Raw genomic sequence first — 16947 nt, 5'->3', positions numbered from 1 at the left:
TTTTTGGAACATTGAAAATATGTATGCTAAACACCTCAAATTCTCCCCTTGGGTTTTAAGTACTTTGTCAAATCCTTTGTTTTTCCAGACGAGACAGAGGATTTATAATGTAGCTGTTCTTCATTACAAGGATTCATAAATGCTGCTTGAATGAAAACTACCAACCTTTTTTTTGTTTTTGTTTTTTCTCCTTTAACAATGTTAAAATAATACGTAAGTCAATATTTAGTAAAAGTCTTAAAATGTAAGCTGTTTATGGTGATACAGCAACAATCATGGGCATAAAATGCAATTTCTTTACTAATAAAAGGGGTTTCCTGATGACTTATTCTTCCTGACCTTTGACCTCATCTAGAAACCATTGGACTTTAGAACATGGGATTTAAAACCCACAGGTTATGATGTGATTTGAAAAGGCACATCTGATTTCTTATTAGAAGAGATAGTGGGGTTCCTCCATTTTACCTAAAGATAAAAGTATCCCAGTTAAAACGATAAATGAGAAGGTTGGAACTTCCACTGAGTTTGATGGCTTCATTTGTCTGCCTTTCATTTTGAGTGGGGTTAGGACAAAGCTGCCTTCAAGTGTGCTCCAGTGTAGACAAAGGTAATGCAACCTAATGGACAGCCCTCATCCATCATCTTAGTCAATAGTGCTGTCAGGAGCCGAGGGAGTTGTCACTTCGTAGTAGAAGCGTGGGGAGATGAGGGACTGCACTGCGGAGAAAAGGGCAGACATTTCCCCTTGTTAAAATCAACTAACCAATAACTAGAATTTACTGGAAGGGGAACAACTGCAATACCTGGAATAAAGAAAGGGATGTTTTCTAAGTGATTATCTTAGACTTTCCCAAAGACAAGATGTAGACAATCTTGACAAGGTTCAGTTGTGAATTCACCCCATCTTCTTTCTTTATCCCTGCAGACATACTTCAATGATAATATCCTCACCTTGATCCGGACGTTGGTAACAGGTGGTGCCACTCCAGAGCTTGAGGGTTTGCTGGCTGAGGAGAATGCATTACGTGGTGGCTACAGCACTCCACAGACCCTGGCAAACAGGGACAGGTGTCGTGTGGCACAGCTGGCCCTATATGATGGGCCCTTTGCTGACCTCGGGGTAAGTGAACGGTCCTGTCACTCTGGGGTGAAGGCCATCTTTATCTGCTTATATTACACATCCAGCCTTCAGTGGAAGGCTTAGAGGGTCAGTTGTGACATGGTGCCCCCAACACTGAAGAGTAACCCAGGTACAGATTTGATATTTATGCTGCTACATTACATGGTTGCAACACTTCAAATGTCATTAATTGTTCGGGATCCTAATCTTTAACAGGATTTTGTACATTAAGGCTGAGTTTTGCAAGGACACGTTGATTTTGTGTCTTTTGAACCAGTATTGTGTTGATTTTGTCATATTTTTGGTCTTATTATCATGCTGAAAAATGCTCTAATAACTCATTTTTGGTCTTTGGGTAGAAATTTAATTAAATGCACTGATACAAGGTTACAAGGTTGGAAGAAAAAACATGTGTGCTGCAGCACAAATCCCATAGCCTTGAAAACAAGATACTTTCTACTCTCTTTTTCAGGTTTTAACTTAAGTGATTTATTTAATGGTAAATAGCTTAATTAGCCTCCAGGGGCGGAGCTAAGGGGTGGCCAATCTGTGGCCACTCACCAGGTGATTTCTTGTTCTCATGATGACATAATTCATCAAATCCAGAACAAGCAGTTCCCTATAATACAGAGTGGCAGCAGTGAGACTCTCAAGTGGAATTTCCTAATTTCTGTTTACATGTTACTAATTCAAAATTCTCATTGTTCGTATATCAATCCTAAACTGACAACAAAAATATTATAGTTAATTATTCACATCAGTATAGCAACAATAACAATATGGTGACAAATACAAAATTTGTGGGGGGTTTTTCAGAAATAATTTTTGTGTATTTTGGGGAAGAACAGAAGATCATGTATTTCAACCAGTTATCTAGGATTCTTCTGTCCTATTAAAGAACAGCTAATCAATCAACTGAATATTATGTATATTATGCAGAACTATAAATGATCAGTTTAGAGAACATAAATTAAATAATATGTCATTTGATATGTTAGCAAGTGCAGCTATCTTCAGTGATTTCTTTGGAAAATACTGAAGTAGTATAGACTGATCCTGAACTGGTTTCTGTTTGGGCACCTTAACAATTTTTTTCTTAATCCACCACTACCAGTCTGATCTGACCAGAACAGACATTTGCATTGGAGGTCACAGTAGACTTTGCTCTGGCACACCCCTATTTTGATACAGCAGGTTGGCACGTCACTAGTGTCTAACTGTTGCCTGGAACAGCATTGCACAGGCAATGGTGCTGATTCTTTTATGGTGCAGCAATCCCTCATACAGAGCATGGTATGAGTTTCTTTCTATTACAGTATGCTCAACAGAAACTTTGATCCAGAGTTTTAGCAAAAAAAAAAAAAATAATTTGGTACTTGTTCATAAACTGTTTCCTTTATATAACTCTTCAAGCAGACGGTTAGCGCTGCTCTGCTTTCAAGATATTTGCAGGTGAATTCATAAAAACTTCAAAACAAACTTAAAAATTTAACAAAATTACATTTTAATGCATAAAAGGACAGGAGGGTATTTTTCTCTTTGCTTAAATCTTTTGTTTCTTTATGTTATCGTTGTCTTGCAGGATGGCGGCTGTTATGGGGACCTGTTCTGTAAAGCCTTGAAAACGTACAATATGTTATGCTTTGGGATCTATCGCTTACGAGATGCACATCTAAACACACAAAATCAGTGTACCAAACGGTGAGTAGCCACCAAAGCTTTAATGACCTTTCAGATTAAGAAGAGAGAAACAATTTGTTTTCATAATTTTAACTGAACTCTTGCAGAAACATTAAATATTTTAGATACATTTTTCACTTTTTTATTACAAGAAACTCCACTACATTTTATTGGGATTTTATGTTTCTCTGCCCAAAGGAGAAAAAAGACGTGGATGTAAAATAATAAAAGATGATAAAGGTTTTATACAAATATATAATCTTGGAAATGTGGAATAAATGTATATTTAGACTACCGGTAAGTATCTCTGTAGAACACATTTTGCTTCAGATCTTTTTGGGTAAATCTTTACCAGAAACTGTATTTTTTTTTTCTTTAAATATCTTGTTTTTTTAGTAGATCAAGCTTACTAATTTCTTTAAAGGCTTCTTTTTGCTTTTACTTGAGTAAACATTTGATGAAGCACTTGTGAACAGCAGTTTTCAAGTTTTGCCTCAGATACTTAACAAAAAAAAAATTGGACCAGACTAATACAGGAATATCCTCTGATCTGAAACATTTGGGTAAATGTTGTTTTATAAACACCCTGCTGGAAGATGAACTGTTTCAGTCTTAATCTTTTGAGGCCTCTTAAAGGTTGTCATTCAGTAGCGCCCATACAGTATATAGCTCCATCCATGTTACACTGAACTTTTAACTAAAGTAGCTAATTATGTTGCTGGTAAATAAAAGCAATCCCAAAACTTGATGCTACCTCTATCATATTTTATAATGGTCTATATGGGTTTGTTATGAGATATAGAGGTATTAACATTCTTGGTTTTTATTCAATAATGGCTTTCATTTACAGAGGGGCCATGTTTTGTAAGTGAATAAGATGTCCCTTTAAGAGCTGCAGAAGCTGTTAGAGATTATAGACATTATGTTGAAGGGAATCAGAGTCCAAGGGGTTTATTATAAATACATTACAAAGCTACTCCTTTCAGATTTTTATTTGTAAGAAATAAAAAAAAAAAAAATCTATTTTTTCTTTCAGTTCACAACGGTGTGTACATTGGTGTTGGATAAAACCCAATAGAAATACACAGAAATTTGTGGTTGTAACACACCTCACATCTGTCCTCACATCTGGTCAATTTCTTCTCCAGGTACGTCATCACCAATCCTCCGTACGCATTTGAGCTTGTGCCCTCGGACCTCATATTCTGCCTGATGCAGTTTGACCATAATGCCGGCCAATCACGGACCAGTCTCTCCCACTCTTCCCACTCCTCGCACTCTTCGAGCAAAAAGAGCTCCTCCGTCCACTCGATTCAAACCACCAACCGCGCCAACAGAGTCAAAAGCAGGGACTCACGAGACAAACAAAAGTATGTTCCCCTCTAAAGCCGTCCGCCTGTCCATGTCTGTGATCAGTGCCTGCAGTCAGTGTTGTCCTGTGTGTCCTCCGTCAAGCCTCAGAAAGACAGGAAATTACATCCGGTTTGTATGTCCGTTTGAATGTGTATGTATGCATCTCTTGTATGAAGTACTTTTGTGTGTTTGTAATTTTCTTATGAATTGAAGTGGCTTGTTACACGGTCAAAGTTAGAAACAAGCTGTATTTCTTGATTTCTTCATGCACTACGAGATTTTCATTGGATTTTTTTCCCCATCAGATTTTTTCTGATCCATTTACACTCATTTGTGTGTAAATTGATTGTATTCATTCTTTATGTCACATGCTTTCTGCTTTTCAAAATAATAATTTTTCAATTACATTTTATCTAAATTTTTTTTGCAAAAGAAATAATGTCTTTGTGAAATGGCATAGAGTATGTAGTGATCCTATCTGCCTATAAAGGCAGCTGCTGTAAAGCTTATTTTTTTCAGTTTGAGACGATGTCATTTTTTCTAATTTGGTCAAATTTAGGCATGTTGTCAGCAGAGCATTTTGTCTAATAAATGTTATTTTTCTCATTTTCCATTATGCAGACATTGAACCTGCAGTTTCTGCATCTTAAGCCACTTAGCTTTTGTGCAGCTTTTAAGAGTTAAATTTTCAATCACAACCTTTTCTCGTTTCTTATATCTATCACGTCTTATCGTAAACAAAAACATACTTTTGTTTTACTTCTATTTTAAAAGGAACTTCATTGTACTTGAATTGCACTTTAAAATGACATGTCTTAAAAATCTATATATTGTCTAAAAATATTGTATAGCTTTTTTCCCCATAATACCTCCTTATTTCCATGAAATTGTCAAATCTTCATGAAATCAAACCTGAAACTCTGAAATATTAATTGTGTCAACTACTTTAAAGTAGAATTTGTTGTTAATAAAGCTATGTCAAGATTTTAGTGTTTATTTTTTATGTTTTTTTTTTTTTTCAAAGTTGTAAATGCACTGACTTCACTTACAAAGGCAAGTACCAGAAGTAAAAAAGATTTATTGGGCTTTTCACTTCTTGCCCAAAATAAAGGAAGGTCTGGAGTCAATGAATTTAAAAAGAGACAAGATATCCGCAGTGATTTATTCTATCATTGCACTTCTAAGACATCCACAACTTAGCTCATAAAATCTTCTTTAACCTGAAAACTCGACTCCTGGGTGTTGCAATAGTTTGTCAAATTGCAGCCTCAAACTAAGATCTGTTTTGCTGGGACTTTATGAGATAAGCCAAAATTACAACTAAAAGTGTGGTATAAATTTATATCAGAGGTAGGTTGTTAATAGTTACATTTACTTTAGTAACCTTTTCACATTTTTTCTAGTATCGTTTGCTGCTATAATCGTTTTGCTGGCAGCTGCTCACCTCCGGGCTCACATCTCAGGAAGTGTCCCCGATTAACAGTTAAAAATGCACTTTATACATCTCCAGTCTGCCACATCATCATATTTTACATCATACACGTTAGCAGTTGAGTAGACATCCATGGCTCCAGCCTTATCAAAATATAACACTTTGTTCTTAGCTGAAGAACACCGCTCTCATTCCATTTCCAAATCTTTGCTACGTGCAGAATGAAGACTATAACTTTATATCCAAACAGAAGAACTGTCTTAATTAGATTAACTATTGTGGAAACATCAGTTCTTACACACAACAGGCACACATCATCAATGATAATTATCATAACACTGTAAACACCAGAATTTTCCCATTGTGGGACAATAAAGGGGTTTTCTATTCTATTATATTGAAAACAAAAATGCTTTTAGGAGTAGTTTTACAGAGTTGTACTTTTTACTTTTACTTGAGTAAAAATATGATAAAGTATCATTACTCTTTGTAGTATAAAATTCCTGGCTACTCCATCCATTGTATTTGCTTGTTCTAGACAAATATTCACTACTCAAAGTTTACTGGTTTAATTATTTTCCATCTGCTGATCCTGCTGTTAAAATACAGTAAAAACAATACTGTCATTTAACATATTCTTACATACTGTAACTATTTATTTAGTAACTTTTATCATTTAAAAAATGTGTTTGAAAGTGTTCATCCCACCTAAATGTTGTATTGTGTAATCACTGTATGTTATATGTTATATCTTATTCGTTGAAACAGCGGGATTTGCATATTATTTAATATTTTGTTTAATTTTACATCATAAGTACACACTCAAACAGACTGCCACACTTAACCCCAGACTGCTCCCCAGGTGCCGCACAGTGGCAGCCCACTGCTCCCCAAGGGCAGCAGAGGGCTGCAAAGGGCTGCAGAGATTTATTTTCCCCTTTTCGGGACAATTAAAAAGTATTTACATTACAAGTCAGTAGATGAGTTTATCAGAACTTGAGTAGCATTTTTACCAAATACTTTTTTACTCTTACTTGAGTAATTACTTGAGTAAACATATGATGAAGTAGTGCTGCTCCTATTAAAGTACAATTTTTGAGTACTCTAGTTAGCGGTTTGCTAGCAGTACCTGCACATCACACATGAAGGACACCAAGGGTGGGAGGTGCGGGTTCACTCTGAGGCATTAAAACTAATCAGGCTCTTGAAACATAATATTTAACATAATAATTACACATTTAGAATAAAAATGTGAAAGGATTTTAATTAAAACTATATAAAGGAAAGAATAAAGGATGCTAAAGTTTTCTTGTTTTTTGAGGTATGTCTACCTCAGAGGGAAAGAAACACAAAAAATAAAAATAAAATGCTTTAAACAAAGGAAAAAAGCATATTTCATAACACACAACAGAATAAAAAACATAAAATGATAAATGCAGAAGCAACAAAGTCATGAGCAGCAGTGTTATCTGTTTTTTCAATATATAAAGGTTCAAGAGAATTTTGAGAATGTGTCGTTTTGGTCAGAGATGAGTATTAACTAGGTAAATTTACTTGAGTAACTTTTAGAAAAAAGAGAACTAATAGAAGTTTTAACTTTTACTTACCGTAACTTATATTTTTGTGAGAGTATTGCTACTCTTACACTAGTAATTTCTTTGATCCCTAACAATGAAAATGTGCTGTTTGGAGATCAGGACAAAAATAAAGCAAAATGTGGATATTGTCAATGGAAGTTCTTCATTTTCTTACAATGCAGTACCCATTGTAAAAAAATTCCTTATTAATTTTGTGATCTTTTTTATATTTGTATTTTATATTTTCTCTTATACTCTGAAGTACCAGAATTTGATTTATCTTCCTGAGTAGCTCCTTATTTTAGTCAAGCGAGAAGGTGTTAGTTTAAAAACAAATCTGTGTTTTTTGGTCATCTTCCTCTCTGTTGGTAATGATGAGTGCAATGTAGACAGCAATACTGGTTTTCGAGCTGTCTCTATTTGAGCTTTGCCTTTGTTCTTCCTACACATCCAAACCTACAACCTTTTATCTCATGTTATAGTTTGGAACTTAAAAATCATCTATTCTTTTCAATTTCTCCTTTTAGAAGAATACTGATAAATCTTTCTTTTATCTTACTTCATCTACTAAGTACTGTAGATGTGGAGTAATATCTATATTATCTAAGTGCTACATTGGGTTTCATTCCAGCTTTTTTAGCTGGATGCTTGATAAAAGTAAACCTTAATCTTCTAACATGAACATTTTGCTTTTTGTTGCAAAAATTATAAAATTCTTTATATCAATGTCATACAATATATTATATTTACATATAGTCTATTACTTTCTTTTCCTGAAGTGCAACAAGGATCAATAGAGCTGGCCAAGGTATGGAGATAAATGATTCTGCATGATGTTCAATAATTCACTGAGCACAATCGTGTTACTGTTGACATTTTGCCCACTAAATCTGCATTAGGAGTGCATGGTTACTATGACACATGCAGCACATCTCACATTTATTGTGGAGTTTGTGATTGCAAGTAAATGGTTTAATCCTGATTCCCTTTGCATTATTACATGTGATGTTTGATGGTGTATCATTCAAAACATATTTGCGCTTACATGTAAATGAAGTGTACCACTATAACTTTGCTACTAAGTAATAATGAAAACGCATGCCTACCAACCAACCAATCAAACTGGTGTATCTTAATGAATGAAAATATCTTAAAACTCACATTTATTTCAGTAGGGTAGACTGGGGACCGCTGCAACAAAGGATGGGTATTTTTTTCTCCAATTAGAAAACATTAATTAGAAGTATTTAGAATTAATTAGAAGCAATTAGAAGTATTTTTTTTTTCTAATTAGAAACAATATTGATGAAACTGATAATGCAAAGGTCCAGTTGGACCCTCCCCCTAACCACCGGGGGGGAAAAAAAGGTGAAGATAATCTTGTATATTTATTGGAAAAGATGAGTTTTTGAGGTGTGACAGTACATTTTTGTAATGTCGTGTATTTTCTTTGCACTGTCCTGCCTATTTATTTGTATGAATTAATCAAAACTTAGTGACATGTGATTGTTCAGTTTTCGTCAGTTATATGGTTAGCATTTGCTACAATCTGAGTGTCTAACCAGCTTATGCTGTTCTGTCAAAGCTACCTGCTTTGGAACAATTGTGACAATTTCTGTAACCTCCCCAAAGGTCCAGGGAAATGTGGCTGCAGTCCTGGGCGCATACAGATTGCAAAGCTGGAGGAGATAAGCCACAACTGGCTAAATAGGTTTATGACAAATAGAAATTGTTCATAAGTGGTGTTGCAACAATCTTAGAGATGGGGTCATTTGCAACAGTTGACTTTTCTTTTTTAGTTCATAATGGGAAAAGTCTGCTCTATGTTTTCATATATCATATATAGAAAATTAGCAGACAGATGTAAGTTTGATATTTAAATTAATAGTTGGAGTTTGCCCAATCAATCTTTGAGTAGTTGGGGGGGAAAAAACAAACAAGTGTTGCAACCATCCCCAGTCATCCCTAGTTAAAATTGAAAAATTAAAGCTTATGTATTAAATTTTATTAGCCCCATACCTTTACAGGCTAAGAAAAGAAGCCAAAACACCCCCAGTCCAAAGGAGTGGAACCGTTCGTCCGTTTCAATTTGCATGTTTTCTAAACAAAAACAAGGCCTTGTTTGGGCTACTGCATATAGCCTCGAACTCAATGCTATTCCTGACATTTTGAATTGAAAAAGCTGGATGGGAAGCAAAATGGAAAGAAAGTAAAATGGATTTTTTTTTTTTTTTTACTTTTTGTAATGACTATGACCTGGGTGACTAAAAATCTTCACCAGCATCATAAATTGTAAAATGCAATTCCTTAAAAACCTTTGTGTGTAATAAATCTACATTAGTTTTTAAATACTACAATTATTATAGATTTTTCTGTGATATCCCAATTTCTTTAAATGCACCTATATGGCAATCAAAATAAATTCTGTTAAGCTAGTCTCTTCATTTGGAAAAAAATTGAAAAGAAAAAAGATCCTCTACATTGATCCAAAAGCCTGCTGCTCCTCTCTAACACAATATTACTGTAAGTACAGAGTCCTGGGAAAAATAACTCTTTCATAACTGTTTATTTAGTTATCTGAAAGTAATTGAACATCTAGCAGGAATTACTAAAAGTGTAATTTTTGTTGTAATATTTCCAATGGCAAAGCTTTTCTGGTTCTTTTTAAAGCATTTTGCCATTTAATTGAGGATTCTCATTAATTTATAAACAACTCTCTTGAGGTCCTTCTACACTATTCCAGTTGGGTTATTTTACGGTGCTATTGCTGATGCGCTTGGGATCAGCTTAAGGACTTCAATGTGCTTGATTTCAGCAGTCATCTTTAACAGAGCAGCAAACAGCAAATGTCCAACACTTCAAGGTGCAAATGAAGCCCAGCTCATCCCTTGTCCATTACTGTGCTTGACAGTTATATGTGCTTTGAGATTATATAATGTCTTTTTAGTTCAACAAACATGACACTTTAATGCCAGAAATCCAGGCAACCTTACAGTAAGTATAGCCTGCTCTTGCTGTCAATGGCTTTATCATAGAACGACCAACTCTGAATTTTGGGGTCTGATGTTAATTTCTCTGGTCTTCAAATGGGTAAATTCAGACTTTCAGAAATATTTAAAACAGTTTTTGTCTCACGTTATGTGAATAATCCTCCTGTTCACTGTATAATGAGCTTCAAATTGTTCAAACAGTCCTTTATAGATTTATGGTTGCATCTATAGCTTCTCTGTGGGTACTACTAACCTCTCTTCTCATTGGCATTGTGTTAGCTACCTACCCTGCCTGAAAACTGTCAAAACTCCTGCTTTATGCAATCGCTCACACTTGCTGTAATGATCAATGAAGGATTTTGAATTTAAGCTCATTTGGCATATGTTGACGTTAAACTCTATGGAGGAGTAATTAGCACCAAGGTTTTCCCATGACTGTCTCAACAGTCATACAATTGTTATTTGTTATTTGTTATTCTATTTCACAAAAAAAAGGTTTCTTATATCAGATTCCAGCATGGATATCTGAAAACAGATCTGCATCATGCTGAGCAGCGGTAGACGAAGTACTCAACCGTAGTACTTGAGTAAAAGAATTGATACTTATAGTAAAATTTTACTCAACTACAAGTAGAAGTTACTCAGTAAATAATCTATTCAAGGTAAAGTATTTAAGTACTATCTTTTTAAAATACTTAAGTATTCAAAAGTAAAAATCAAATTTTTTAATATCAGTACATTTCTGTCTAATTTTAAAGAACCGTGTAACTTTAGGAAACCACCTGATGTTCAAATTCTACACCACCTGTAAAGAACTTCAGCATTAAATTGGCACAAAAATATTAATTTATTAAAAACAAACCAAAAAAACAAAAATAAAAAACATTAGTGTCTTGATTCTCCTTGTATGTTTGCTATGGAAGAAAGGTTTAAGGTTGAATCTATCAACACAAAGAAACTGAAACTCTGATTTGAGAACTCATCCTACTCAATAACTTGGCCACATGGCAACAACTAACTCCTTAATAAAATGTAAATGGTAAATGGTAAATACCATGTACTTATATAGCGCCTTTATTCAAGTCAGGAGACTTGACCAAAGCACTTTACACTACATTCATTCACCTATTCACGCACACACTCAAACACTGATGTGGCAAGCTACATTGTAGCCACAGCTGCCCTGGGGCTCACTGACAGAAGCGGGGCTGCCGTACACTGGCGCCACCAGGCCCTCTGACTACCTTCAGTAGACAATGCAGGTGAAGTGTCTTGCCAAAGGACACAACGACACTGAAAGTCGGAGTCGGGGCTTAAACCATCAATCCTTCGATTTCAGGGCAAACTCCTACATCCCACGCCACTATCACATAAACAACAAACTATATCTGCTCTAAATTTCTCACATTTGTGGAATGTCATTAAATCTCTAAAACAGTGGTTTCCAAATTCAGTCCTAAGGGCTTCTATCTTGCATGTTGAAATTGCATTTTAGTAAAGAAAAACAGCAACAGCGGATTAAAAAGCTAAGCTGAGCCAAAAGGAACAAGTAACTAGCAGCTTCCTCTAAACGTGGTTGAGTGAAAGTTATAAGTACTACTAATATACTAATAAAACGTACTTAAGTACAGTAATCAAGTAAATGTATTATGATGTTGAGAGGATGTCTGCTGAGAGTTTAAAGGCAATATTAGTTTGATAATTGAAAAGTGAATTTATTTCTAGAGTTCACTTCAAAATTTGAAATTCAGACGCAATAAAGATTCAATATGTTTTAATAATTAATTCCTGTTAATTCTAGTGATCATGCCTACAGATTTCCTATTTTTCTGAACATGTTTATTTATGAATGTAAATGAATAAAGTGAGACAGGAATGATATAACCATGTTATGGTTTTCAATAAAAGGAAGATGAACTACAAATGATTAGGAAATGACCGGGAAAGATGGTTATTCACAGAACAGTTTCCAGACAAATGTATAGAAGGTTAGCAAGGAGGAAACATGTATGAGAAGAAAAATGGCACGAGGCATAATTTAAGCCTGTAGAAGGTTTTGAGGCCAAACCAATCAGTACTTTAAGAACATGTAGTTTCTACAGTCTGTGAAGATCTGTGGGGCTTTGTCATCTGCTGCTCATCTGGTGAACGGAGCCCCAACAAATACCTGAGTGCATATGTTGTACAGTAGTTCATGTCTACATTATATTATGGAAAACATAAATATTTGAGAAAATACATTTGGGGTTTACATAACCTGTGAGAACTGACAGAAAAATTAACCCTTTGTGTACTATAATTTAATCTTTTGACCTGAGTTATTGAAATAATTTTAAATTATCATCTATTAAGGTGTACTTTTGGAACATACTCTAAAAAACTGCTTAAGCAATGAACTTGGGTGCATTATTAAAAGCTATATATATATATATTTCTAACTAGAGCATTTCTATAGAAGCTTTTAATCTAGGCCTAATTGAAGTCATAAAAGCAACATTGACCAATATATATTTAAAAAAATAATTGGAATTCTTTAATATTGTTCCCAAAACGATTGCTTTAAGAGATTACAAGATTACTAATACATGTATTTAGAATTCCTACTGCTACAAAGTAATATTAGCAAAAGTCGTCATACTGATATTATAACTATTTAAAGCCTAGAAAATTAAACTAGTTTTCTGCTATATGAATTATGTGGATAAATTATAATTTAACCTTTACAAACACATGTGGCTCTCGAGCTACAGACTCCTCGGCTAGATCCTTACATTAAGCAGATTTTAAAAGTTAAATTCTTCGCCCGTGTGCATGTTAAAACTTCCAAAGCAGCTTAATGACTTTACTGAAATCCAAACATCTTTGTGAAATATTAACAATCTGATGTCCCCCCCCCCCCTCCCTTTTTATCTCTGTATGATTTTGTTTCTTTTCCTAGAAAAGACACGGTTTACAGATGAGCCACAGAATACCCACCTGAGAACCATACAGATCAATCTTCTGAATACTCACACAGTCAACCCTGTTGGTCTCAATAAATCCACCAGTAGCTTGATCCCACCCATCAGAGAAGCTGGGGATGAATGCTGAGCTCCAGACCCCATCCTGACATCTGGACAAATGGACCTCCAGGACGACTTTTTGATTGGATGTCAGTGCGGACCTGGATCTCCTGTAAACACATACTATCAAACTAACAACTGCTTTCCTTCCTACATTGTTGCAGCAATGTAACATCTGAGCTTAATTAAAACCATTAAGACAATCCTGATCCCTACTCAACTTTCCCTTTGCACAGCAGTGATCAGACTCCATGACTGTTTTTTTGTTTGCTTGTTTATTCCTTTTTGAGGAACTGGGATCACTTGAGGAACCAGAGGTGGATGAAGGACTATAGTTTTAAGAATTGCCTTTAAAGCTGTACATCAACAACTACTGCTACTGCATTTGAGTCACCTAGTCTGGTTGACATATTCTGTACAGTTTGTGTGTGTATTTTGCATCCAGCTGTAACCCCCTCACTCATCCACCACCACAGTGACATGAGGACTGATGTTGCACTCCATTTACAACAGGGGCTGAAACTCTGGAAGGCAAAGAGTAGTGCCCAAATGTGGGTAAAACTATGAATAGGTAAATGAATCCAATCAGCCCAAAGGTAACAGGGACAGCTTTGCAATTTAAGGATTTTTTTTTTTTATTTCAGTTCAGCCTTTAGGGGGCAACAGTGTAGGCTGATACTCCCCCAAATGCTACTCTCAGTTGAAAAGAATTAAATAGTTTTATATATATTTAGTTTCCTGGTAAATGGTTGGTAGAAACATCAAACCTTCTGGTGAGGAGCCATCTAATACATCCAAAATTTTGTCTAAAAAGAAAGCACTAACAATGTACCTTCATATGAGTGGCTAGTTTCTAATAAGAGAAGCAAGTCAATGCAACAAGTTCTGACCTTTCACTATCGGATGCTTTTGCCTCCAAAATCCCCACATAAGCATTTCTGGTTTGTTAAGGTCTACAATCAAAGCATAAGGTTTAATTAGTAACAATCAACTACATATTCAAACTAAGTATGAACAGTCGTTTTCCAACTATAGATTTACATAAACAACTACTCTGTGGCCCTTATGACTTCTTAATAGAAGCATTAAGGCATAGCAGCATCTTAAGTAAAACTGAAGTCTTGTAATACACTAAAATATTAGACAAACAAGACTGATCCACAGTGTAAAGTATGTCTACACAGAGTGTAGATTACATCCATTCACACTTTTTATACGGTATCTGTTTTATCGTCACGTTTCCATGTAAATCATCAAACATCTAAACGTGCTATCCTCAAAACTACTTAAAAAAACTGACCCCATATGGTGTTGGTTGAAACCAAATTGCTTATGGACAACTTATTTTTAAAATCTAGCTTAATAATCATGCAAACCGATTTACTATGGAGTAAATATTTTACTTAACTAGGATTAAATGATAAAATAAGTAATCATGTAACATAAATTGAGCCATTCATCAGAGCAACAACATTTTTATAGGAAGAAACACACAAAATAAAATAAGAGAAAATTGATGGAACAAGATTTTTACTCTATTTCAACAAGTCTTCCTTGGTGGAAAGTCTCCCTGTATAAAAAAAACTTAAGTGTTAATTACAGTTTTAGCCCCAACTGATACTTTTGCACAGTAAGTAATTTAAATCTCTTTTAAGCTTTTTGTTTTTCAAACAAAGTTTTTAGCAAAATCACCTAAATTAGAATATACCAATATAGTCCTACTTTATTTGTGAATAGACTGATTACCTTGTTGTCAATAGCAAATTTGAACCCAAGATAACAGGAAATGAATCAAACTAAGGCTTACATTACAATTGTATAAAATAATGAATTAATAATATAGATATATATAGATATAGATATATATAGATATACAAGATGGTTCAGCCCAAATCATAAGCTGCCTCATGAAAGTATACTTTTAAAAGCTTGCACATTGATGGATTGAATATTTTTATTTATTCATTTTTTTTTCCAATAAATGTGTGAATGTATGCCAATGGAATATTTAGTAAAAAATATCTCACAATAAAAGTTTGTATTATAATGGATAATTACCTACAGGCACCACTGCATACTATTATTAAAATAAATTACATATTTCTATAAAATCTAAAAATATATAATTCAATAAAACCAGGAACAATAATATGATATCCAAACCTTTTTAAAAGTACATTACTACTGAAAGAAAAATACTGACATTTAATATTTTAGAAATTGAGTAGAAGCATCCATTTATTTTTTTTCAGTGGTTTAAAATGCCAGTAAGAGTGGCAACTCCTGTGTAAATGCTCAATTGTATGTGAAAACTGAAAAGCAGAGAAAATTGGCAACAATATGCTTCATAAACAGGCTTTCTGCTATTACAAGTAGAAGGCATCATATATTTAATTCTTTGCTGTGGAGTAGAAAAACTCAACATGTTCTCAATAATTTTGGGGTGCTGGGTGGGATTAATTTAATAGCCAAAGGTGAAAACAAGAGTTTTTTTTTGTTTTTGCAGCCTTCAGAATGTTTAATAGGCATGGCAGCCATGTTGGTTGGTGTTGGTTAAAAATCCAGGATTGATGATTGAATTTCCAAGTGCAAATGGTGTGCAGCATGACTCTCAGTGTTTTCATTGCCTTTTGGAACTATTTTACAACATTTGTGAGGGTTAACATCTGTCAGTGAAATGACATGCGGCTCCAGCCTTATCTCTTTTCACATTTATTTGTTTTATCTTTGCCTTTTCAAGTCTATAAATGCTTTAAACACTATTCTGTTTGTTGAAAACCAAAACTACAGATTCATCAATATAGATGAGAAAAAAAACAACTTCTTTAGTTTTATGATAGAGCTGTTCGGTCTGTGATCTATTCATTAACATCCAACGCCATAAACAGTTTTCATGCATGGCGCACTTTTCCAAGCATGTAGGCAAGATAACTTTTTTAAAGCCATATATCGCATAAAGTGGGCATCTTTAAGTTCTCCTTTGGCTGCAAGCACTGCCTGGCACAGGATTGTCTTGGAGGCATCTTGAATGTACTCCATGACCAATCTTAATGCCATTACTATTCATTGCATGGATTCTCGACAAACAGCTCTATCATAAAGACTGGTTTGTGTTCAGAAACAAGAAGATTAAACAATAATAATCTTAGCTTATCTTCTATATCAGCTAATGTGGTTGCTTTGGTCTCAGCCAATGCTGAACTATCATATCTTATTCATAAAATTGAACATAGTAATACTGGCACTGCTGTCACTTTATTTACTCTACCATCCATAAAGCAGAAAGAAGTAATAACATTTACCCATAACATTCTGAACCCATACATAATGCTTCACACCCTAGCCAATAATGTTTATTGTATGTGTGAGTAAAAAAAAAAAAGAAAAAAGGTTTGTGACATTTTTACTGGCACTGAGAACATCCCAGCTATCCATCCTTCAGTGCTAGTAATGTGCCAGGCAGTGCTGAAGCCAATGGAGAACTCTATAAAGACCCACTGCTGCGAAAAGAGGCTTTTAGTTTTTTTTACGGAGAGTGATCAGACTTCTATTCTAATGTCTTAAAAACACTTCCCCCCACCATCACAAAGCAATGCATTTCATGTACATCTGTAAAACTTAATGTAAAGTATTTATTTGTAGCGTGTTCCTGTGTGATGGTAACTGTGGTGTTGAGACTCATTCGGCATTGCAGGCTTGCTTGTATTAATTTTGTGCTTTTTTTTTTTTTTAG

The 16947-nt window shown here is 34.6% G+C and overlaps 1 protein-coding gene across 9 annotated transcripts in view; it reads left to right on the top strand.

Annotated features, from left to right (window-relative positions):
• LOC119774917 (calcium-activated potassium channel subunit alpha-1-like) overlaps window positions 1-13862 on the top strand; it is a 137626-nt gene extending 123764 nt beyond the window's left edge. For all 9 annotated transcript variants that reach the window (XM_038272661.1, XM_038272659.1, XM_038272656.1 and 6 more), the window contains 5 exons: window positions 926-1120; window positions 2703-2821; window positions 3949-4170; window positions 7942-7970; window positions 13091-13862. In XM_038272661.1, coding sequence (XP_038128589.1) covers window positions 926-1120; window positions 2703-2821; window positions 3949-4170; window positions 7942-7970; window positions 13091-13242 — 717 coding nt within the window. In that variant the 3' untranslated portion in view covers window positions 13243-13862. The remainder of the gene's footprint in view (window positions 1-925; window positions 1121-2702; window positions 2822-3948; window positions 4171-7941; window positions 7971-13090) is intronic.
• Window positions 13863-16947: the final 3085 nt, after the last annotated feature.

The sequence above is a fragment of the Cyprinodon tularosa genome, unplaced genomic scaffold (assembly GCF_016077235.1).
Source record: "Cyprinodon tularosa strain WSP-4 unplaced genomic scaffold, ASM1607723v1 ctg84, whole genome shotgun sequence".
Lineage (NCBI taxonomy): Eukaryota > Metazoa > Chordata > Actinopteri > Cyprinodontiformes > Cyprinodontidae > Cyprinodon > Cyprinodon tularosa.
This window is presented reverse-complemented; position numbering and strand designations above follow the sequence as displayed.